The 24,258-nt window shown below is 57.2% G+C and overlaps 1 protein-coding gene across 3 annotated transcripts; it reads right to left on the bottom strand.

Annotated features, from left to right (window-relative positions):
• Positions 1-8,287: 8,287 nt before the first annotated feature.
• On the bottom strand, positions 8,288-22,780 carry EFNA2 (ephrin A2). Of its 3 annotated transcripts, none has more exons than XM_045831878.1 (5): positions 21,348-22,780; positions 16,864-17,052; positions 11,810-12,123; positions 10,261-10,326; positions 8,288-9,676 (listed from the first exon to the last, which is right to left on the bottom strand). In XM_045831878.1, exons 1-5 carry the CDS (start codon positions 21,488-21,490, stop codon positions 9,555-9,557), a joined length of 834 nt encoding a protein of 277 aa, XP_045687834.1. In that variant the 5' UTR covers positions 21,491-22,780; the 3' UTR covers positions 8,288-9,554. The 3 variants fall into 3 exon arrangements, with proteins under 3 accessions (XP_045687834.1, XP_045687835.1, XP_045687836.1); XM_045831879.1 differs by lacking the exon at positions 21,348-22,780 and adding an exon at positions 18,123-18,403; XM_045831880.1 differs by lacking the exon at positions 16,864-17,052.
• Positions 22,781-24,258: the final 1,478 nt, after the last annotated feature.

Genomic DNA, 24,258 nt, shown 5'->3' with positions numbered 1-24,258 from the left:
CCCTGCTACAGCTGCTGGGCTGTGACGGCTTGAAGGGGCCCAGCAGGCCTCCCTGGAGGCCTCCCCTTCCATGCTGGGAGCAGCATCGAGCCATCGCTGAGAATGATGATGAGGAAATTAAGTCACTTAGAGGTGTACACTTCCTCTCACACCACATGGCGAGGCCGTCCGTCCACCAAGGCCTAGGCCCTCACTGGCCACACAGCTTCACCAGTGACCTGGAGGAATCCGGGGGCTGGGCCTAGCTGAGAATCACTCACTTCCTGATCATTTCCCATCATCTGGGTGGTAGGTACACACAGGTGGCTGGACCAGGGCTGGACCAGGGCCCGGGAAAGGCCCCACTAGCGGTGCCCGAGGCCTGTATGAGGGGCTGTCCGCTGCCATGTACATCAGTCTTTATGTTGCCAGGGCTGCTCTGCAGGGCACTCGAGCTCCTCGAGACAGGAGTGTGTAGGGTGTGTCTTCTCCCTCCTTCCCACGCACTGGGGCGAGTGGAAGAATTTCCATGGGGGATGGGGCTGGGGGGAATGTTTCCAGGAGGAGGGAACAGCTGAAGCAAGGACCCTGTAGCAGAACCCATGAAGCAGAGTGGGGGTCAAGCTAGGGGAACTGAGCTCCAGAGGGTGTTGCCCTTTGGGGTCAACAGGTCAATATTCCCTCAATGGACCCTGGGAGGGAAGCCAGGGCCAGTTGGTCTACAAACCCACCCAGAGCTCCCTGTCGCTCTGAGAAGGAAATAAAATCCCCGTCCGCCAGCCTCTCCTCCCACCCCAGCCTCCCCGTCTCCCTCTGGTCCCCAAACCTTGGCTCCTGCAGGGGCCTGTATCTGGAGAGCCTGCTGGATGAAAGGTGTCAGCCCGTCCACGGTGATTTAATTGGGGTCTGGGGACCCTGACGGGCCCCGCTATAAAATGGGTACTGGCCTCTACAGAGGGAGACCTCTCTTCCTCTGCCCCAACCCCTGGGGCCGCTTTCCCCAACCCTCCAGGGGCCTCAGTTCTAGAAAGCTAACAGCCAGCCTCCATCTCAGTTTCCCCTCCCCGAGGCCTAATCCCCAGATTGTCTGAGGTCGGGTTTTACATACATTTAAAAGCTTTTCATAATAGAATTACTGGGCCCCAGAAAGGACCTTGCCAGGTGATTAGCTGCTCCTTAGCCCCCTTAGCCCCTCTCCGCTGGGGCTCCGGTGGAGGGGAGAGGCCAGGGAGGACCCCACAGCTGTGCAAGTCCCACAGGAGCCATCCCATATGCTGGAATGGGGTCTCCCTGGCATCCAACAGGACGGGGGCTGCCAGGACCTCACAAGAAAGATCCACTGGCAGCCCCAGCTAGTGAGGAGCCGGGGTTGGCCAGGACACCAACCCAGTGCCCAGCGGTACCACAGTCCTGGGGGAGGAGCATGGTCTCCTCGGTTCAGGTTGGAGCACATGACCCACTCGGGGGCACCCAGCTAAGAAGCTGGACTTGCTCAAACCCGGGTGGGTGTGGGACCCTGGGGCTCCCAATTCAGGCCTTGGACTCCAGACCTCACTCCCTGACCCCCTAAGCAGCTCCCCTCATCCCCACCAGCCTGCAGGGTTGCTGAACATTCGTGGATAGAATGGGAGCTATGAAGAGCTGAGAGGTGGTGATGCATCCCCACCCCATACTCCTCACTGCCAGGTCCCCATTCTGGGGACTTAATTCCACCTGTCACCAGGATGTGGGTTTGCATTTATTTATCTGGTATATAAAGATCTGCCAACCAGCATGGCTGGCTCCTGAGGTGTCCCCACCAACCCCCCGACCCTGCCTTGCTTGTGGAGGGAATGTGGAGAATGAGGTCAGTGCCTCCAGCCTCGCCCAGCTGGTGACAAAGAGCGCTGAATGTGGAGTCCGTGCCCCAAACACACTTATTCTGTCACTGAACAAACACTCACTGAGGGTTGGTGCTAGAACTCCTAGGCCTGCAGCTGCAACCCCCACCAGGAGCTTAAGGAACCTCTCTGTGCCTCAGTTTCCTTCTCTGGCCACAGGGTGTCCAGAACTGCAGCCTGGGCTGTGCATGACGAATGACGCTAGTAACGGCCCTGAGTATGCAGGGGCTCAGTGGGGCTGTGGTCGTTAACTCTCGGCTGGGATATTGCACACCAAAACTCTGGGGCGCCTGGCAGGGAGGGTGAGGCAAAGGAGAGGAGGGGGCTGTAAAGTGTCCCCTGCAAGGGGCTGGCTGGGTGTTGCTGAGAGGGTTTGTGGAGGGCCCATTTAGGGTTGCACCCCCCCATGTCCGGATGAAAACAGGCTCTAATTTTTACCACTTAAGGAGGATCTCAAGGACCATCTGGCAGCAACCCCCACTTTCCCCCTCCCCCGACACACCAGGATTTCTGGCTCCTCCCAGCCCACTTTGGACTGTTATTGCCAAGAGTAAATATTCCGCACTCACCTGAACTGCTTACTGCAGCTGCTGGGGAGAAGATCCTGGCTGGGCTGCCACCCACCCCCATACGCATGGGGGCAGCTCCGGCACCCACCTTGAGGACGCAGCTGCAGGGCCTGGGGCTGGTCTGCTCAGCCTCTAGCCTCAGCTTTCTCACCTGTACAGGGGGTTTCAAGTGGGTCTCTTCTGCACTGCAGGAGGGTAAACAGAGACCCAGAAAGGAAAACGCTCACCCTGTCCTGGGGAACCCCACAGGAGAAAGAGGCTGAGTTGGGAAAGGAACCCAAGCTCTGTGCCACATTGCACAGTTGGGGAAACTGAGTCCTAGAGGGGCAAGGTAGCTTGGCCAAAGCTTGCCAAAATGGTCAGAGAAAGAAACCAGTCCTCCCCTCCTGCCTTCTGAGACCAGAGCTCATACTGTTTGTTTGTAGATGGGGAAACTGAGGCCTGGAGCACAGAACTGGGACCTAAAGGGTGAGATACTCTTTCAGTGGGATGGAGTGGAATCCCATGGGAGGATTGGCTGGGGCCAAAGTGCAGAGGACAGAAGACTCTCCAGCTGGGAGACCGCTAAGGGAGGAGCTGAGTGAGGGGTGGGGAGGGGCGGGACCTCGAGGCAGAAGCAGGGTCTTTGTTTTGAGGGTTTAGGGGAATCACCTAAGAGGGAAAGGGTGGGGGGCTCAGACATCCCCCATCCCCCAATTCCTTGCTCATCTCAGGTTCTTTGTGGGAGTGCCCCCAGCCCCAGCCCCAGCCACCCGCCCTCTGCTCGCCCGCCAGTTGTGACCACAAGAGGCTTTTAAGCACTTAAAGCCTCAAATGAGTATGAGGTGAGTGGCTGGTTCTTCTGCCCGCCCCACTCTTGGGCCAGAACAACTGCCTCTTGCCTCCTCTTCCTTCCCAGGACTCCCTTCCCTGCTGGGACCACATGCCTGACGCCTGCCTGCCTGCCTCAGTCCCCGTTTTGTTAAAGGGGCAACTCCTTGCTGGTGTCAGAAGTTAATCATGAAAATAAGGGTGGAAACGGGGGGATGGGGGTGACTTGGAGGCTGGGGGGCTCAGGTAAGTGCCATCCTTAGTAACCGCCCCCTTACCTTCCTCCACCTCTCTGCGCTCCATCAATGTACCCTTGGGAGCTAGAGCTCCAGAGGGGCCTGGCTGGAGAGTCTGTGGAAACAACTTTCCTAGAAGCTTTCCTCACTCCAAGAGTCAGGTGCGGTGGCCCCCACACCTAGAGAGGGAACCATGCAGCAGCCTGTGGGAGTCTGGACCCCAATCTGCAGCAGCTCCTATATCCCCCAGACCCTATGCATAAGTTGAGTAGGAGCTTCCAGGAGAGGGCAGCCCGGGGTCCCTAGCACAGCCTGGCAGGCTGAATGAACGTTTCCTGGAGGAGGAGCATGAAGCCTGGGTCCCTGAATCTAGGCCCCCTGGCTGCTGTGGGGGGGACTAGTCTTGTGCCCCTGAGGCTGCCTGAGGCCCTGCTCAGATTAAATTCTTGATCCCACCAAAACCTAGATTCACACTGGACTCACACATACATTCACCTGAATGCCTGGTGGGGCCTCAGGTTTCCCACCTGCACAGGAGAGGGGTCTCCTTCACTGCTCAGTGCCCACCACGGACTGCACTGTCCATTAGGACCCATTGATTATCTTTGGACTTCTCAACCTCCATTTCCGGATCGATGAGGGGGGAGTGTCGGGGGCTGTCAGGTGGGTGGTCCCTGGGAGTCTCTCCCTCTCTCTGGCTTCAGCCATAGAGCAGGGAAACAGCAATGCCAGCAGGATTGTGCTCCATCATTCCACAACAGAGCAGAGAGGGACAGAAAGTCCAGTGCCCTCCTGGATGATTCCTGGTGGGAGGCAGCCGCGGTCCTCAGGCTCAGCAGCCTCAGATTTGCAGTCCACTCCTCCTCCTTGGCCTACAGTCCTGCCCCAAAGCCTCTCATCCACCCCTGCCCACCTCCTCTGCTCCAACTTCTAGGCCTCTCCTCCCTCCCAGCCTCCGTGAAGATGGAGGGAAGACAGACATACCTGCATTGGCTTTCTGTCTGGTCTCTGTGCCCTACTGGTCCTGCCACCTGCCCTAAGCTCAGGATTCGAGGCACCGCCTCGCCCGTCCACACCTGGGTCTGGACTCAGCCCTAATGATCATCACGTGTATGGTTCTAGTAATGACCCGGCCAGCCCATCAGCTGTGAGCAGAGACAGAAGGGAAGCGGGGCTCCTGCCCCGCCAACCATGGTCTCTGCCCCATCAACCACACCAGCCGAGCTGCAGCCACTTAATTTCTGGCTTGTGTGTCATCTTGTGGTGAGTTATGGCTCCTCAGGGGCTCTGGGCTGTAAATTCCCCTTTTATTTGTTCATGAGTAGCCACCCAACCACCTGCAACCTGGACCAGGGCCCCTAACACTGTGGCATCTTCCTATGGAATATAAGGCCCCCAAATATGGTATTTGGAGGCCACTGGGACAGGCTTCACCATCCTTACCCTGACATCACAGACTAAGGGAGGGCCCAGCACCTACGGCACATAGTAGGTGCTCACTAAATGCTTGCCAGGGTGCTGACGTTGACACAGGAAACGCAATTGTTTGTTTGTTTGTATGTTTTAGATTTTATTTACTTATTTTTAGAGAGGGGGAAGGGAGGGAGAGAAGGAAACATCAATGTGTGGTTGCCTCTTGGGCACCCCCTCCTGGGGACCTGGCCTGCAACCCAGGCATGTGCCCTGACTGGGAATCGAACCAGCAATCTTTTGGTTCGCTGGCCAGCATTCAACCCACTGAGTCACACCAGCCAGGGCAGGAAATGCAATTCCTGTGTTATGCTCTCTTTTCTGACCATGCAGCTTCCATATAAATATATATGTTTATTCATTCAAGCATTTAGTGAGCACCTACAGTATACTAGACACATGCTAGGAACTAGGGACATAGCAGTGACAGATAAAAACTCCCACCCTTGGGTAGCTGACCATCTAGAGAAGACAGACAAGAAATTGAATAAAGACAAATAGGGCATGCCTGAGGGCTGATGAATAAATGCCAGAGAAGAAAACCATGGAGGAGGCAAGGAAGGAGTTCAGAAGGGTCTGAGGAGCAGCGTTTCAGGAAAGCCAAAAGGAGTGGAGGGTGTACCAGGACGGGGGAAGAGCAGGAGCAAAGACCTGAGAGGTGGGAGCCCCTGAGTGAGTAGAGGGTGTTGGGAGGAAAGGGTGGGAGAACTGGAGAAGGGCCAAACCCTGGGGCTGCTGGGACTGCGGCCTTTCCTCCGAGTGTGTGTTCAGGGAGGCATGGGGGCTTCCAGCTCTGTGGCTATAGTCGAGGGGCTCGATCCTACCCCTAAAAGCCCCTCCTTCATGGCCACAGCAGGGGGATCTGAGGGCGGGACCCAGGGATGTAGATGGGACACCGGGGCCCAGAGAAGGAAATGAATGGAGAAGAGGCTGTGGGGGCCCGTCCTGGGAGTAAGGGGCTTGTTGCTCCACACACTAAGGTGACCGAGAAACTGAGGGGGCCCAGGGGCGGGGGGGAGCCACGGCTCCACCGGAGCACCCAGAAGGGCAGGAGGAACGCTGGACTCCCCTGCCTGCTTCCTGGAACCCCTGCCCGAGGTGGGGCACCGAGATGAAGAGGAGGAAATCACCTCCTTCTGGAACCTCTGGGCTAGAAGGGGTTCCTCACGGGGAACCACATACCAACAGCCCCATACCAATTGCCACCTGGGGACCTCAGGTGGCCTCTGGGTGTCAGCTGCAGCAGAGCTCCCCAGCTCTGTACAATGCAGCCTGGGGAGTGGCCCCTCTGCATGTTTATGGTGGCCCCTGAGAGAGTGACCAGTGGCCACTGAGGAACAGGAGTGGTTTCAAAAAGACCAGGGCCCCAAACGCTTCTGGCGGTACATGGTGCCTGCGGCTGTGCAACACGTGTGTGTGTGTGTGTTTACACATGTGGCAAATGACAAGTCTGAGGAGAAACTGAGCCAGGCACTGGGTCCCAGGGATGCCCCAACAGACAGGGCCCCTAACCTCTGGGAGCTCCCAGCCAGTGAGGGCGACAGACAAATAAAGAATCAGAGGTTTGACAGCTAGGGCCATGGTATGGCCACTTGGCTAGGGAGGTCAAGAGGTGACATCCCACCTGGTCTAAAGGAGCCGAGAGCTGGGCAGTGATGTGCCAGGCAGGGAGCACAGCGTGTGCCAAGGCCCTGGGGCAGGAACAGAGTTATTTCTGTATTTACCCATTTAAGGTCACTTTTTATGCTAAAACTGTCTCAAAAATAATAAGCGGTTATCGTATCACAATATATAAACGTATCACATCAACATGTACACCTTAAATTTAACACTATGTTATGTTATTTGTTTAAAACAAAACTAATAATTTAAAACCTTCATAATAGCTAAAAGGTGAAACCAACTCGAAAATACTTCAGCAGATGAACAGATAAACATGTGTCCATCCACACACTGGAATATTACTCAGCCATGAAAAGGCTGAAGCACTGACACTCACGACAGCGTGGATGGACCCTGAACACACAATGCTTGGTAAGAGAAGCCAGACACAAAAGGCTTCTCTGTGTGATTCCATTGATGTGAAATGTCCAGGACAGAGACAGGAAGTGGCTTCGTGGTTGGCAGAGGCCAGGGGTGACTGTGGATGGGGACAGGTCTCTTTTGGGGGTTATGGAAGGTTCTGAAATTGGATAGAGGTGCTTATTGTACAACCCTGTGAATGTATTAAAAATTGTGGAATTGTACTTAAAATAGATGGATGGTGTGGTATGTGAATTATAACTCATTTTTTTTTCCTTTTTTTTAAATAACAAAATCAAAGTGAGTGGCCAAGATTCAGTCCCATTATCCCTGCATTTAATTCTCTCCTTCTAGCTCCCTCTGACCCCGTGGCTGAGTGGGAGTTTGAGCAAGGGCTCTCAGGGAGGCCTCCACCCTCTCTAAGCTTCAGGGTCTTCACCATTGAGGGGGGACCCTGGTCTCCCTCATGGAGCTCAGCACATGCGTGCACACTCCACCCCCTGCCACTGGGCAGGGGCGGGTGGGGACACACAGGGGTCTTTGTGCTGTTGGCTGGCCTCATTAAGAGGCAGCCCCTGTCGCTAAGCCCTGCACCGCCAAGGCCAAATTCATTAGCAGAGAGCCTTCCCTCTCGGCAAATTGTGCCCAAGACACTGCAGTCCCAGGGGGTGAAACCAAGGCAGGAGCAGCCTCTCAGACCCCAGAGGAGCAGCCTCTAAGACCTCAGGCCTACTGGGTGCCCCCGGCCTCTCTGTGCTTCCACCTGGAGTGGCTACACTGGGGTGAAGGCTCCTGGAACCTGCAACCCACTGACATATGCCTTTTGCATAACAGGAAAGGGATTCGGAGATGACAGACACAACCCCGCCTCCTGCCCTGGCCTGGGGCAGTCAGGGAAACTAAGTCATGCAGCAGCCGAGCTTGGCAATGGAAATGTCACAGAATTTGGTTCCTAAGAGACCTGTCATGTGCTCAGAGGGACACTTAATAAACTCCTGCTGCGTACTCAGTGCCAGCCCAGGGGAAATGCCAGCCCATCCTCCCAGGGGACCCCTATGGCACAGGGGGTTTGGTCCATTCCCATTTCTCAGAAGGGGAAAACTGAGGCCTGTGGGTGACAAGGAAGGTTACACTGCCCTGTAAAATGTTTATTCCAGAGCCTGGCCCCCAAAAGATGGAGAGAACTAAAGAGCCAATCATGTTCATCCCCAGATGTCCCTCTAGGGACACCCCTCCCTAGCAGGCACCTGACTCCCAAATTAGTAGCTCAAAGCACTCCTCCAATGAGAGTCACAAGCCCCTCACACAGATGCACACCCTACAAGTTTATGCTCATTTTATTATAAAAAATACAGAATCCAACGTTGATTGTGATGGGAAGGGGGAGGTGCCATCACCAGCTCCAGGTGTGGCGACACCACCGCCCATGCCAACCCCTACAAAAGCCCCCCCAGCTGGCATGCCTGGTGGTCTCCCGGCAGCTGTGCACCATATATATTTATATATAATATATATAAAACACAGATCAGGAAAGGAGGGTAGAAATATGAAATCTGTATAAATGTGCTGTTTGTTTCATTAAAGTGTCTTTGGGAGGCCACTTCCTCTTTTTGGTGGCGCTCCCACCCCACATTTTGTTGTGTCCCGTCTTCTTTTTTCTTATAAACGTCACTAGTCATGGAGTAGAGGAGGGGGCTCCGACAGACGAACAAGCTTATTGCAAAGTGCAGCTTCTATTCTAAAAAGTCCACCCCGCCCCCACCAAAATAAAAGACACCCCCCCCCCATGAAGGTGTGACCAAAACAAAACAACCACCTGTCCAGTTCGTCCTCAGGAATACAGTAAAAATAAATCACAGTATATACTTGCTGGCTCTATTTACAGATACGTAACGTCTTCTCGAACGCAGGGGTGACCGACCGTGAGAGGCTGTGGGACAGCGTGGAGAACTGTGATTCCAAGGGGGCCGGGCTGCGCAGTGGCCTCTGATGTAACGGCGTGAGTTTCCACTCTGGGTGATGACCACCAGGCATGAGGAGGGTGGGGTTGGGACTGGGGGGACGGGAGTCTGAGGTGGGCTCAGAGGTGAGGGGTCTCACCTTGCCCCTCTGCCTCGTACTGGCCTGTCCTGGGGTAACTGTGGGGTCTGTGGTGGCCTTCAGCCAAGATCCAACAAATGGAGTAACCAGACTAGGGATTCCCATCCCCATCCCCCAGGGGGCTAAGGACCTCCACCTCATCCATTCTGTTTCCTTCCCAAAGTCACTGGCAACAGCAAGGAATAAATTAAATTAAAAACTCAAGTCTTTCTTATCTAACCATGAAAAAGAAACAAAAACCCCCAATATCACTGACAGTTTCTCAGGTTCTCCAGGGTCCCTGATGAGATGGCCTAGCCAGGAGCTGAGCTCACATACTGCCCTTCGGGCATCTGGGGCAGCTGGTTGCCCCCTGCCCCTGGAGTCCATCCTAAGGCCAGTGGGCAGGCCTCTGCAAGCGGGGCAGCACCAGTTGTGGGAGAGCTAGGTGTCTCTATTTGGTCTTGGATGCGGTCGTCCAGGTGGGGCTGGTGTCTTGCAGGCCAGGACTAGGAGCCCAAGAGGGTCCAGAGCACTGGGACGGTGCTGAGGAAGAGCTGGCAGCTGCCCAGGTTACTGCATGAATTATTGCTGGTGAAGATGGGCTCAGGAGCCTCGTACAGGGTCTCATCTGGGGGACACGGAGACAGGATGGTCAGCGGTGGCCCAGACCCCTGCCCCATCTGTTTCTCACTGCTTCCTAGAGCTTATCCTGGCCTGACCATCATTAAATGTCTCAGCCTCAGCTGCCCCGTGGGGCACCGAGGTTTCTGTCTACCTTGACTAGGGCTGTGCCTCCGTTGTACATCCAGGTGAATGAATATCTGGCACCCAACTAATGTGTCCCTGGCCCTTGGGGGAAGTCTCAAGGCTGTAGGAGCGCCTTTGTCTCTGGGTGTGGCTATGGTGTTTCAAGAGCTTAGAACGTAGGCTCTTTGGTCCAGTCTCAGGAAACTTCCCTGATGCCCACACCCCAGGGACCATAGCCTCAGCGAGGGGCCTCGTGATAGGCTTCAGTCTTCACTTGTGAAGGCCTGAAATGTTCCAATTTGCAGATGGAAAACTGAGGCTCAAGAGTGAGCCTGCCATTGCTGGGGTTGTCGGACTCCCCAAGCTGTGCTGTGACCATCCCCTGACTCCCCTGACGGCTCAGAGGGTCCTCAGTGAGGACACAAGTGTCGGGGCCTGGACCTGCCCGACTCCCTTGATACTTACTGGTTGGCCGCACATAAACCTTCAGCCGCAGGCAGGGCGTGTCCACGGCGTGGGGAGGCGTGGCAGCTGGAAGAGAGGAGTTGGGAGTGAGAGGCTCTTGGTGTCCAGGACAACCTGGTGCTGTGACCCCCTCCTCCACCTGTCCCCTGACCCTCTCCTTCTGCTGAACCCTAACCTCAGAAATGGGGGGTATCTGCGTCTAGCTCCATCTTACCCCAGAGCAGCACAGAGCAAGGTTGAAAGGTGATAGATAAAAATACGTTTACTTTTAACTGATACTCAAAACTCCATGTAACCAAATGATCATCACAGGATCAAATCCCTGCTCTCTGGATGCCTGTCAGCAAGTCACTCCCTGTCTGGGTCTTGGCTGGCACACCGTAGGTACTTGGGAAATAATTCTTTCCATCTGGGAGACAGCAGAAGCCAGTTACCCCGGGATGGAGGTGGGTTCCCCCTCTCCTGCAGGAAGCCACACGGCAGAGGTCACATGAACATAGAAGCACATTGGGTCCTCATGCCTAAGATGCCATCACTATTGCTCCTTGCTTCCTGGCCAACTGACAAGGGCCCTGGAGGGGAGCAGGGGTGGTGCCGCAGCTCAGTGGTGAATCAGAGGGAGGTGGCCGGCACCGGCAGCGCACACCTGTAGACAGGTGTGGGCCGCTGCAGAGCTGCAGCCAGGCCTGTCCCCACCTATCCTCTCGGCCTGTCCTCTGTCTTTGGCTGCCACCTCTGCTCCACCCCCAGCAGCCCCTCACTTTGGGAGATGAAAATAAAGGGCAGGCAAAAAAATTACATTTGTCACTGAGACAAGACAGCTAATTACAATAACTATATGAAACTCCCATCTCAGAAAAAAATATATAACTTTTCTTATATTACAAGACTTAAACACCTTCTCCCTCTACCCTCACCCCCTGCTTTCCTGAATTAAAAGGAAAAAATCCAAATAGGGCAAAAAAGGAGGAAATGGAGTTTTTAAGTTTTTTAAAACCTTGTGGAGTTGAATTTGATACAGCAGGAGCCAGAATGTTGAAGAGCTGGGTCCCTTCCCTGCAGCAGCGGGGGGGTGGGGGGGGGTGGCGTGGCGAGGATAGGGCCCAGGAGACCCCTACCCAGGCCAGGAGGTGCTGGGCAGAACAAGGGCTCTGGCCTCTCCCCTGGCTCTGACCAGTTCCTCTCTACCGCCAGACTCCGTGTGCCTAGTTTTCCTCCCTCAGTGCTGTGGGGCGAAGGCAGCCCTGGTCTAAGTGTGGGACAGGCTGACAGTGAGGCCATCGGCCCCCCAGTGAAGAGGTCCAGTGGCTGATCCTGAAGCTGAGATCGTATGTGTGGCTTCAGCCCCTCTGAGCCTCAGTTTCCCCACCTGCAAAATGGGGACTCTGACAGTGGGGTTTCCGAGGTCTGCTAGGTGGATAATAAGAACACCCAAGAGGCTGACCTGGGGACAGAGGCCAGCGCTGGACAAGGTGCCGGACAGAACCGGGCCCTAGCATCGGCCCCCGCCCCCCGCCTCCTCATTTCTTGGCCCCACCCGCCCACTCACAGATGTAGTAGTACTCGTGGCCCGGGCGGAACTCGAACCCCAGCGAGAAAGGCGTGAAGAGCTGGAATTTCTCAGAGAACTTGAGCGGTCCCCCGGGCGCCGCGGGCTGGTTGCACTCCCAGCGCTTGAAGCCGCGCTGCCGGTGGTCACAGGAGGCGTGGCCCTCGCCATTGACCATGTACAGCACGTAGTGTTCCATGCGCTCGACCGGTGGCAGCGGGGTCCCGTAGTGTGGGCAGTAGATGTCCAGGTAGTCGTTGATGCTCACCTCCACCGTGTAACCCCCACTGTCGTCCTTTGCACCCACATGAAACCTGGAAGAGGGACCGGCGGTCAGCGCAGAGCCGAGCCCACTCGGGGGCGGAGCCAGATGTCGAGGAGGGAGCCAGGTCCAGGGACGAGAAGTGTAAGAGGAAGGGCCAGAGCGGGGCGGGGTAAGGGATGGAAAACGTGAGGGGGCAGGGTCTATGTGGGGGCGTGGTCAGCACATGGCGGAGGGCGGTTTTAGGAGACTGCTGGGGGGATGCTAAGAGAGATTCGAGGGTGAGAGCCCACGGTCCTGTGCCTGGCACTTACCACCACCCCCAAGTCGCAGGCTCAGCAGAATGGTCAGCTGGTAAGCACCTGAGCCTCCGGCCCCAAACACGATTGGAGCTAGAAAGCAGTGATTGCCACGAGGTACTCTGGGTAACATGCAAACGACTGGTACCACGTGATTCCGAGACACCTCCCTACCCCCAGGCCCAACATCTGGGCCCCTTTTAGGCCAACAGGCTTCGCACAAGCTGTTCCCCCACCAGGTATCCCTTCTCCAGAAACATTATTACAGCTTGACTTCTGCGTCCCCACCTCCAGACAGTCCCTTATCCTGCCCATCACATACAGCCTCCTTAGCTTTCCTTCTGCAGATCCGCCTGCCAGGAAGGCCCAAGGTGGCAGCGCAGGGACAAACGCCCGGATTCCAGCCTCTGAGTCAAGGTCTGCCTCCACTACCCTTTCCCCAGCAATTGACAAGGCTCCAAAAGAAGAACGCCTCAGTCACTCCCTCGTTCTCGCTCAGTGTCCTGTGTTCAACCGCAGCCCCACCCCTTTTGTCCTGTGTGACCCCAGTGAGTTCCCCTTGCTGTCCTTCCTCGGCAGCCTCAGGAATCTGGCAGCTGCCCCCTAAGCTCTTGGCCACTCCACCACATCCCCCCGCCCACCCCCGCCTTAGCCCTGACTCCCAGCCTTTACCAGGGAGTTTCCTTTAGACTGTCACGCAGCTGAGCCCCTTCCTGGGGGAGCCCTGACCCAGCCTTGTTTTGGGAGGATGGAGGTCAGCTGGCAGCTCCCCTTCCATCACCGCCTCGGGTTACAGCGCCAGGAGCCTTTAGATCTTCTGGACATGGTCTCCGGGGTCCCTGTCTTGTTAATGCGGCCTGGACCGAGGGGGGACAAGGGGGGCCTCCCCAGAGGGGCTTATTAGCACATAAAAGGCCTAACCATCCAGGCTTGCAGAGTAGGCTCTGCCATGCTGCCCCTGTATTCTCCTCCCTCCCTGTACAGGCAGGGAAACTGAGACCCCGCCAGAGTGGGTGGCAGGGAGGGCACAGGCTGCTGGGATCCCAGCCTTGCCGCTGCCTCTGTACCCACACTGCTAGCAGCCTCAGCCCATGGGAGGGAGCTCGGAGGGTCCCCATGCCGGGAGCACTAATTGGCACAGCCGGCACCTGAGGGGGGGAGGGATTACCAGATGTCAGAGGCTGGCCCCCTGCTGCCCCAGAGATGCTGCACCAGGACCCCTGGGACCAGCAAAAGTGGGAATGAGATGAGCAGAAGACCCTGCTCACTTGTGCCCATCTTCCTATCCATCACTACAGCAGTGCTTTTGAGTCTGTAGCTAAGATCAAGGCACACAGAATTTCAGTTCTGGGACCTGAAGGGAGCAGGTTCTCCCCCAGCCCCTTTCCATTCTGTTGGGTTTATCCAGGGATGGTGAGCTCATCCCACCCCCGAAGAGGTAGGAGGGTTTGTTTGTTTGTTTTTTTGTAGAATTAATGTGTCTGGAAATGAGACTCAGGAAGTGAGGGTCAGGCTGGGACCAGGGTCAGCCTTCCACTCTGTCCACCCCTCAAGCTGCCCAAGATTGGCCAGGCATGGGTGTCTCAGTGATGGCCAATATCCTCCAGCCCCTTAGGCTTGATGGATGCAGGGAGTATTCCAGGCTTTTTGAAAAGTCATTTTTGCTCCTTCCCAGCCCCACTGAAAACCCCACTGAGAGCCTGGCTCTCTACAGGGCTTTCTTGAGACCACAATGGACTCAGAAAGGTGGGGCCACAGCATGGTCCCCTCTTCCCCCTCCACCTCTGCCTGTGTGCCCCATTACACCTGCCTCCCCTGCACCAGCTGCTACCATCATTCTCTCTTCACCTTCTGAGAAGCATCAGAGACCAAGGATGCTTTGCTGGCTCAGAGGCTGGACATCTGTGCCCCACCAGGTCCGTCAGTCTTCTGGCTTTCCAAAATCAATGGCTCACTTTTCTGAATGTCAGTCAGACTCTGTGATCCAATGGCTCAAAACCCTCCCCGTTGCTCAGAATAAAACCCACGGTCCTGCCCTGGCTGGTGTGGCTCAGTGGATTGAGTGCTGGCCTGCAAACCAAAGGATTGCTGGTCCAATTCCCAGACAGAGCACATTCCTGGGTTGCGGGCCAGGTCCCTGTAAGGGGTGCACCAGAGGCAACCACATATTGATGTTTCTCTCCTTCTCTCTCCCTCCCTTCCCCTCTCTCTAAAAATAAGTAAATAAAATAAAATAAAATAAAATAAAATAAAATAAACCCACAGTCCTCCCAGGCCCACAAGGCCCCTGTAGCCCCAACACCCCCACCCTCATCACCCTCTGCCTACCTTCCAGCCACACGAGCCTCCTGGCTGTTCCTGTTCCCACCCAGGCCCTTTGCACATGCTCTTTCCTATGCCTGAATGCTTTTCCCTACCTCTTTATCATATACATTATTACAATATCATCAGTTCTCCCTCCACGTAGTCTACTGTCTGCCCTCCTGACCAGGGGGGTCAGCCTCCTTCTCTGCCCCTTCCCTGTGACTAGCATAGGCCCTATATAGAGTGGCACTTAACACATGTTGGTTGATCAAACGAAGGCTAAGGATTCAAGGTGTTAGAGTCCTAGGGAGCAAAGAGTGGCCCCCATGTGGGAAAGAGAGGACCCCAGGCAGGCAGGCAAGTCCCAAGAGAAGCCCCTCACCCCCTACCAGAACTCTGGCTACTTAGGTGGACCATTTTTCCCCCTTCCTGGCTCTAAAAGAGCAATGGCCTTGCTGTGTTGGCATTCCCGCTGCCAAGTTGGCTATCAAGCCAGGGTGAGCACCTCAGCTCCTGCCTGTGTGAAGAGGCCAACCCCCAAAGGGAGCCTGGTGTCTGGTACCCTGGGGCAAGCAATACAAAGCCTTCATTTCCTCCATTGGGGCCTTAGCCTGACATGCAAATACTCTCCTTTTGCAGCAGATAGAGATGGAAATTCTCACTAAGGGGTTAGTGACTGGCTTGGGATCTTTCCCAGACAGTGGGCTCCCCAGGCTTTCAGACCTTCTGCTCCCTCCCCCACCTCCACCGGCCACACCTCTGCCCCCATCTTGATCGCCCGGCCAAAGTATGCTCCTCCAGGTAGTCCTCCCAGCCCAGCGTGATCCCTCACCCATCAGGGTTCCCTGACCTGCCCTTCATGGCCACCCCAACACTGCCAGCCGCCCCCTCCCTGCAATCACCAGGCAAATGGCTAATTAGCTCCAATTGGCCAACTGTCTTCATTAGGAGCCAATAGCAAAGCAACTAATTAGGGAATCTCACCCAAAACAGATGTGGCGGCTTCCAAGACTGGAAAGTGAGGCACTGGCGGGGTGGGCAGCAGGCCAGGGCCCTGGGCACCCATCCTGCACCCTAGTGGGGCACAGCCCACTTGTCCTTGCAGCCCCAAGAGAGGCCCCTGAGGCCTCAGTGCCTACCCCCAGGGTGGTGAGGGGCTGAGAAGATATTTCCCCATCTGAGGCCTGGGCACCAGGAAGGGGAGACTGGGTAGGACCTCAGGGAAAATTAGGGCCCCAAAGTAGTGCAGGGTTGGAAAGGACATGTATGGTCTTGTGGGTACAAGAGATACATTGAAGGCAGGGGCCCCAGAGCTAAAGCAAAAGGAAAAAGAAGGAACACGGTGGGTGTGAAGGTGGGAAAGGGGCACGGAATCAGAATCAGCGAGGGGCCTTCATCTCAGTAGGACGTGGCCCAGATGCACTGTCCACAGGCCTATCTGGGACACCCCCACTCTGTCCCCAGAATGCACGCAGTGTCTATGACACTCCCTGGCCAGCCCCAGGCCTGGCTGCCTCTAAGAGAGGGGTGACACCCAGTTGTGCCTGGCTTCCCCACGGCCTGGGTTGACTCACTCACTTTGGGTCTGTGAAATGGAAGCACAATGGGGCACCTGACCCACAAAGTGGGCAGGTTAAAAGGCTGCAGGAATGGGTGGTGGGCTGGGCGAGGGGGCAACTCGGCCCGTGTGGTGAATGGAGCCCCTCGAAGCCAATACCCTCAGGTCGACAGGAAGACCGAGGCATGGGGCCGAGTGTCCGCAACGTGGGACAGTCAGGCGTGGGGTGCACCCGCAGTGGGGTTTGACTGGCCGTACGTTCAAAGTCTGGTTGGAGTGAAAACAAAACCTCCGATACCTTTTGTGCTCACACGCCAACTTAGGGTGGAGCAGCATGGTGGGAGCTTGGCCCCTTCTCCTCCCACCACACAGGGCCCACCTGGTGAGTGGGAGACATTCCAACCCTCCCTCTGGACCCACTTCCTAGAGAGAAAAATCCCACAGGGCCACCATGGGGCACGTCCTGAAGTGGAGGGTAGGGGGAAGGGGGTGTCATGGAGAAAACCTGACTGAGGGGGTGGGACCTCCATCCAGCCTGGCCCAGCGCAGGGGCTGCAGTAGGCCATTGGGAGGAAATCACTGCCTCCCACACCCCCATTAAGGGAGCTGCTGCCCCCAGGACAACTGCTACCTCCACCAGTGCCTTGAGGAACATGTAAACCTGGAGAGAACATCCACAGGGAGGTCCAAAGGTGGGAGGTGCCAACCCTTCGCCAGCCCAGCTCCCCAGCAGGTAGAGGTCAACTCCATCAGAGTCTTCTGTTGGCCCTGACCCTCCATCCCGGATTCTCGGTTTCTTCCTCTGCTGAGACCATCCAGGCTGGAATACAGTGGGGAGGGACCAAGGCTGGGGACAGGAAGACCCACCTGTCCACCAGACCACAGGAATCATGTGCACCCTAGCTCAGATCCAGATGGAGGGACCCAGGTCCCCAGCATGTGGGAACATCTTGGAACTGCCCCATTCAGCAATGCCCTCCGACCCAGCCCTAACATACCCACCCTGGAATGTCGCTGTCACTATGGATTTGACGACCTGGAGAAACCTATTCTTGACCACAGGAGCTGCCTCATTTTCCCCCCTCTTTGGAGGGGCTCTCTATGCCCCTGGGAGTCCTGCTGCCATCTGCCCAGGGACACAGCCTGCCGGCCCTCACTTCACAGAAGACATGGGTTTAAAGCAACCAGGCCGCTCACCTGAGATCACACCCAGAGTTCCAAGACCCACAATTCTAAGTCCAGGCCCTCCCATGACCTCCCAGACCCCACCTTCTTTTTCTGTTTTTTAAAGATTTTAGTTATTTTTATTTTTAGAGAGAGGGGAAGGGAAGGAGAAAGGGAGGAGAGAGAAGCATCAATGTGTGAGAGAAATGTCAATTGGTTGCCTCTTGCACACTCCCAACCAAGGACCTGGCCTGCAACCCAGGCATGTGTCCTGACTGGGAATCGAAACGGCAATCTTTCCCTCAGCAGGCTGGTGCTCAACCCACCGAGCCACACCAGCCAGGGTGCCTCACTTTCTTGCTCCAAGTCCCCAGAGCCACCAGGTCTCACTTTCTAAGCCCCACAAGCCAAGTGGAAGAGCTTCTTTCAAACAAAACAGAAAGTGTCATGTGACAAAACACAGTTTTACCCCTTCAAAGCTGCCACCCCTCAGAGGCCCAGGCAAGGCTGGCAGGGATGGGGACAGGAACAGAGGCCCCACACCTACACCATGGGACCATCCTCCCCAAATGCCCATTTTCCTGCCGGGTCACCTGAGAGGAAACTCAGTCACCGCCCACCCCCTGGGCAATCAGGCCGATGGAGGGTTAGGGGAGGGTAGCTAGAGCCTGAGAGGCCTGGTGGGGGTAGGTGCCAAGCCCAGAGCCCCCATCCGGGTCAGCACACCTGGGTCCACTTCAACTGCAGTGTTCTGGTTGGGTGGGGAGTATGAAGGCTGGCAGGTGCCCCGCATGGTGCTCACTCTGCACAACAGTGGCCCCTCTGCAGAACAGGCAGCACAGGACCCAAGGGGTCTGGATACATCTCCCGGCAGGGACCCACCTGGCCCAAGGAGAGGGCAGAGGGTGAACAGGGAGGATAAAGTGTGTGTCACCATCAGTGAGGCCCTGGGACAGCCAAGCCAGGCTGCACATGCAGACACAAGTACTCTCCACAGACATGCTAAAGACACACATGTGTACCCCCACAGGGACACACATATTCTCCCCATTCACAAATATGCAGGTGCAGGTACACACACGCATCCCCAGACACCACACACATTCCACACACAAACATGCTCCTGCAAATGTGTTACACTCTCCACATGTGTGCACTCCAGGCATAATCACAAGGACATGTGTAAACATGCAAGGGGTACCATGCATACGTACACATATGTGTCACTCTGCCACACGAACCAGCATATGCACCAGACACACAGACATGCACCTCCCAAGGTCTCCAGGACCCCCTCACGTCAGGGACAAGAACATGCGCTGACACACACAGACACACCCCGCAGCCCCCATGAGCACAAGTGCGTATGCAGCCCCACACCTGGCTATCAGCCAGGCCAGGTAAGGGCAGCTGGCCCAGGAACCTAGCCCAGTGATGCCCAGTGGCCAGCCCAGGATGGAGAGCAGCTGATGGGGGTGCCCGGGAGGGCGGCTGGACTGGAAACAGGGCACCTCCCTATGACAGCGTGGAAGTGGGTGTGGGGCTCCCTCTTTGACAAAGTCCACAGGCCGCAGGAAACGATATGCACAGCAGGAGGACATAACTTGGGAACAGCTGCACACTTACTACGTCAATGCAGGTAAGCGCAAGGCCCCGCCATGCAAGGGTGCCTGTCCGTCCCCATCTGAGCACAGCCACCCCTTGAGCTCCTCTCTTCTCTTCTCCCAGTCTGTCCTCAACTCAAGCTGCCCAGCCCTAGCTGAGTCCCCGTCCTCACAGAGCCTGTGTGTGTGCCACTTGGGCTCAGCAACCACCCCTCGTTTTTGGGTTTCCTCAGCCTGCCACCACCACTGAGCTCTCTGATTTGGCCCCACAGCTGTCTCTCCCCAACCTGACCTGTCTCCCGTCTCCACCCCAGGGACCACCTCACATCTCAGGCCTGCTCCCTGACCCTGTGCCTCTCCCCTGGACCGGTTGCCCTCAAACCCTGAGGCTGAACACCACCCCTCCACCTCTGCCTGAGACACCTCATCACTGGTCACAGGTTCTAGTTCAGCCACCCCTGGACACTAAACCTCCCAAAGGGTCCCCAGGCATCAAGGCCCCCTTTGGCAGAGCCCCTCAACATCAGCAACGAATAGAGCCCACACCCACTCGACCCCCACCCCTATGACAAGATTTCAGGGGAGTCACCCCCCACCTGGGATGCCCCGGGTAGGAGGAGGAAGTGAGAAAGGTGTGTGGGTCAGGGTCTGCACCAGACCAGCAAGGCCATCCCCTCAGGCAGCAGATCAGAGCAGGCCAGCAACAGGAGGTGGCTGCGTGGCAGCACAGCCAAGACTAGGTGCCCCCTTTCCCTGGCAGGATCCTGCCAGCAGCACAGCCCTGTGGCAGGTGGGGCAGAGGGCTGCCCCAGAGACCCTTTTCCGTCCCAGTTCCACATTTGTTTGGCATTTGCTAGAACAAAGGACAGGCCATGACAGGGACAGGAATTTTGGAGCTGAAACCAAAAACTTGGGCTGGGAAGCACTGCCCGCTGGGCTCCCTGCTCAGCCGGCTGCAGGGAAGAGCCTTAATCAAATCCACATGTGACCAGCAGGGCTAGCGGCAAGAGGACCAGCTCCAAGGTGGCCTTCCTTGGCATAGGGTCTCTGTCCTGGGCCCTGGGGTCCGACCCCGCAGCTGGGTAACTGAGGGGAGTGTCTGGATGTGCTCCCTGCCCCCATGGTGGACACTGGCCACCCTTGTCCCAGGGACTGCCTCAAAGACCGCCGTTTATACAACTTTTGGCCCAAGGACTGAGGACAGCAGAAGACAGTGGGGGAACAGCAGGCTCAGAAGGGCACTCGGCAGGGCTTAGAAAAGATGAGAAAGTGATCAGTGGCAGACGCGCAGGGAGCTGGGAGGCCGTCTGCCTCAGACCCCGTGTGCAGCCTGGCCACCTCAGACAGCTGTGTGACCCGGTGTGCTGGCGCTGACAATAAAGCCACAGGACCTCAGAGCCCTGTCTCCCATGGGACCCCCAGCCCCCTCTGGCCTTCAAGAACCAGGGATGGCCCGGAGGCTTCTGCTGATGTCCAGGATGTGGTCAGTCAACAGCAAACTTTTCTAACTTCGTCTAACGGGGGCTTTTGCTGCTCCCCAAATTGTACTGAGCGCCCAGCACTGAGGAGGTTGTGCAGGCAGGCAGTGCTGGCACATAGGCAGGCTGGGCACGAGGCCACCTGGGTCCCTAGCCTGGCTCTGTTCCCTTGCCATGACCTTGAGCCAGTTGCTCATCCCTTCTGACCCTCAGTTTCCCCATTAGAGGTAGGATGGGTGAGGGTACCACCAAATCAAGACTAGGGACTGACCCCTAATTCCCTAGGTACCTCAGTCTCCCTGTTCCTACAAAGCACCGCAGAGAAACCTCCTAGAGGGAAAGTGGAAGGCGGGTCAGTGGGGAGGGACATTCCAACTTCCTCAAGTTATTCTGGGGACCTGCTGGCAGGACATGCCTGTGGACCCTAGGGGGAAGGGGCACAGTCCCCCATCTTCAGGCACAGCTCAGTGCTGAGGTCCCCAGGGATCCCCACCAACTCCGAAAGGAGGTTCCCTGGAGAGGCCCGAGGACGGGATCCCCCAAGTCTGGAAGGGAACTCAGGGCTGCACGGCTTCTGAGGGTGCCAGAGGGGATCCCCAAACTCCTGAGGATGGCGGCGCTCTGGGGCATGCGGGCACAAGTCCCCCAAGACTGCACAGCAGAGGGGCACCCAGGAAGGAGAATGCACGAGCAGTGCAAGTCCCTCAAACTCCGGTGGGGCCAGGACTCTCTGGGGGCTCCTGAGGGACTGGGCACCCCCACTCCGGAAGCAGCGCGCTTGGAGGACGCCAGGAGCTCAGGGCGGGGAGGCCGGGCCAGGATGGGGGACATCCAGGTTCCCTAGGCTCCCCGTCCCCACCCGCGCTCACCTGGGGTTGCTGCGGTTCCAGTAGACGGCATAGCGGTCCGAGTTGGCTCGGGCGGCGTCCTCAGCGCGCGCTAAGGGCGGCGACAGCGGTGGCAGGAGCAGCAGCAGTAGCACTGGCAGCAGTGGGCGCTGCGCGGGCGCCATGGCCCGGGTTCGGCCAACCCGCTCGCCTGGCCGCCGTCTGCCAGCCGTCTCCACCTCCTCCTCCGTCGCCACCGCCGCCGCTGCCACCACCGAGCAAGCGGGAGCAGGGCGGGAGGGAGGAGGGAGCGCCAACGCTTGGAGATCCCCGGCCGCCCCCTCCTGGGCGCGCGACCTCGGGCACCGAAAAGTCAGGCGGCGATGGGCTGGGCGCCGGGGTCGTCCCGGGCCCCGGCCCAGCCGCACGTACTCTTGGAGCGCGGGCCGCCACCGCACCCGCTGAAGAGGGGCCGGGGCTCCGGCCTTTGTCCCTCCCGAGCGCCGGGAGGGCCGCGGGCGCCCCCTCCTGCCGTGCCCCGGCCAAGCGGGGGTGGGCGGGGGCTGCTGCTTCAACCGCGCCCCCTGCCCCAGCCAAAGCGTCCCGGTCTGGTCCACGTCAAGCTGCCTGGACCCCAAGGGTCATGCCCCTGCGATCTCATCATTATCACGTGGCCCTGACCAGGCTCCCTGAGTTCCTCTCTGTCCCCTCCATTCAGGCCACCAAGCCCATATGCAGAGCCTGTCAGTTCCAGGAGCAGGAGTCAGAGATGACTCACCTCCATCCCACCCGGCATTTAAACCCAAATCCTGAACCAGGCTGAGCCAACTCCATGCCCAGATCCCAAATCCTAAACCATGCCAAGCCAACTTTGCCTCTCCGGTCCCACCTGGTGGAGACTTGTAGTTGGGCTGACTAAAGTCCACTACTGCTCCTCTGGGAGCCCCCAGGACAGTCACATCCCTCCTGACCTCCATCTTCTCATCAGGGAAATAGAACAGGAATCCCCACCTTGAGACTTTCAGCAGGTAAGTCAGCACGTAGGGGAAGTCTGGCAAGGCGAGAATGGGAAGGGCGTTCAGGCAGAGGGCCTGGAGTGGACTCAGAGTGAGCATTCCTGGGGAGCTGACCTCTAGTTGTCTTTATTTATGTCACAGCCCCCCATCAGACTGAGCTCGTGGAAGTAAGCTGTCACCAAGTACTAGCTGGAAAATACTGGCGGTGCCCAACCAGGTTCCTCTTCGCTGGGCTTGTTTCCCTGGCCAAGGCCCACTGCAGGGTCCGGAGCCCAGAGCACTTGCACTGGAAATTCCCCATGTGATAGGTAGCTGAAGCTCCTGCTAAGGTCCGGGAGAGGCCAGAAATGGGCAAACTAACCTGCGACCAAGACCCATCCTGGACACACACCTCCACTATATTGTGGGCACGTCACGTGGCCCTTGAGCTTCTCCGGAACTCCACTTCCTGCCTTGGGGTGTACCTGGAGTCCCTCCCCTCCCCTTGTCACTAAAATTCTGTTCCTCCTTCAAGGCCTGACCCGCCCTGTGCCCCTACCCCCCACAGGATAAGCTTCTCAGTCCTCTGACCACTATGGAAATCAGCCCAGTCTGTTTTGCCTTGTGGGTCCTGTCCTCTGACCCGACTGCAGGTGCCCATCCCAAAGCTGGCCCAATGACTTTGAGGAGGAGGCAGGGACCTGCCTACAAGTAGTGGCTGGGGCAAGCCCAGAGGCCCAGAACTGGCCCAGGACACCTGGCAGGGCCTTCAGACAAACTCTCTGGACAGCCCTGGGCTAACCACCCAGTTGGTTAGCTGGCTCTTTGGGGAGCAAAGGGACAGCTACTTCCTAACAGAGATGTGGTGGCTGAACCCAAGCACAGGAACTGCCGCCATGTGCCCAGAGCCCCAGCATGCCTGGCCCAGCCCACTGACCTGCTCGGCAAAGGGGACCCTTCCAGAAGCCTCCTATGCTGTTGGAAGAGAACCCTCCTACTTTATTGAACCTCACAGATGCAGCGGGGCTTCCTGTCAAACCCAGCAGGATTGGACCCGTGCAGGAAAGTGGGCAGGGCACCCAGGGCAGAGGGGACCTACTCCAAAAAGACCCGCCATGTGCTGGCTTATTTGCATGCAGGGACCACCAAGGCAAGGCGCAAGCCACCTCTGAGAGAGCTACCACTGCCGCTGCCGAGTGGATTTCAGCTGAAGCTCCGTTTTCCTTCTGTTCTTGTCTCTCTCAAGGTCAGAGCTAGAGCACGGACAGGAACAAAAGCATGTGTCCCCCACTTGATCTCTCTTTGCCTGGGAGGGCCCAGGGAGGGGAGGGCTGGGCAGCTGTGAGGCCTGGACTTCAGGCAAGGCACAGGAGGGAGGAGGGAGGGATGGAGGTACAGGAACAGCTGACCAGATGCTCATGGGGACCCCTGCCCAGGTGGGGCCAGCTATGGGCACCCAAGAGGCCCTGTCCCCTCCCAGGGCTGGGGGCTGTCAAAGCCTCCAGCCTCAGCAGGCAGGGCATCAGCTGGGAGCAGGGGTCATTCTGGCGTAAGCTTCCTCTGGAGTCAAGAGATGGACTTCAGGCTCACTCTGGGGACAGGGTTTAAGTCTTGGGTTTAATGCTCAGTTGGGGTCAGGGGTCATCCAGGGTCCTCTGTTAGCCCCAGGCTCAGGATGGGATTTATGATGATGGTCTATCCCCATCCACTTGGGTCTACACTCTTGGGCTCAAGGGTGTGCCCCAGACTCAGGAAAGACCTTGACCCAGCCAGTCCCGGATCTGGTCCCTAGCCTGAGCTTGGTACCCCTGGCTCAGCACTCAGTACCCACTGACCCCTGACCCAGCACCAGCCACCCACTTACCCCAGTCCAGCACACACTGCTGACCTGCTACCCAGCACCCATGATCCACCCCCTGCCCTCCAATATACAGGACAAGTCCCCAGGGTGGGGATCA

This window comes from Phyllostomus hastatus, unplaced genomic scaffold (assembly GCF_019186645.2).
Source record: "Phyllostomus hastatus isolate PE091 unplaced genomic scaffold, TTU_PhHast_1.1 phas_contig_159, whole genome shotgun sequence".
In the NCBI taxonomy this organism is placed as follows: Eukaryota; Metazoa; Chordata; class Mammalia; order Chiroptera; family Phyllostomidae; genus Phyllostomus; species Phyllostomus hastatus.
Note: the sequence above shows the minus strand (reverse complement) of the source record. Positions and strands in the feature narration are given on the sequence as shown.

Bases quoted from the DNA above. Each gene is read 5' to 3' on its own strand.
- EFNA2 (XM_045831878.1), bottom strand. From the start codon at position 21,490: ATGGCGCCCGCGCAGCGCCCACTGCTGCCAGTGCTACTGCTGCTGCTC. The intron at 17,053-21,347 runs GTGAGCGCGGGT...ACTGTATTCCAG, and splicing joins TGGAACCGCAGCAACCCCAG to CCTGGATGGTCTCAGCAGAG. The intron at 9,677-10,260 runs GTAAGTATCAAG...CGTGTCCCCCAG, and splicing joins GGTTTATGTGCGGCCAACCA to ATGAGACCCTGTACGAGGCT.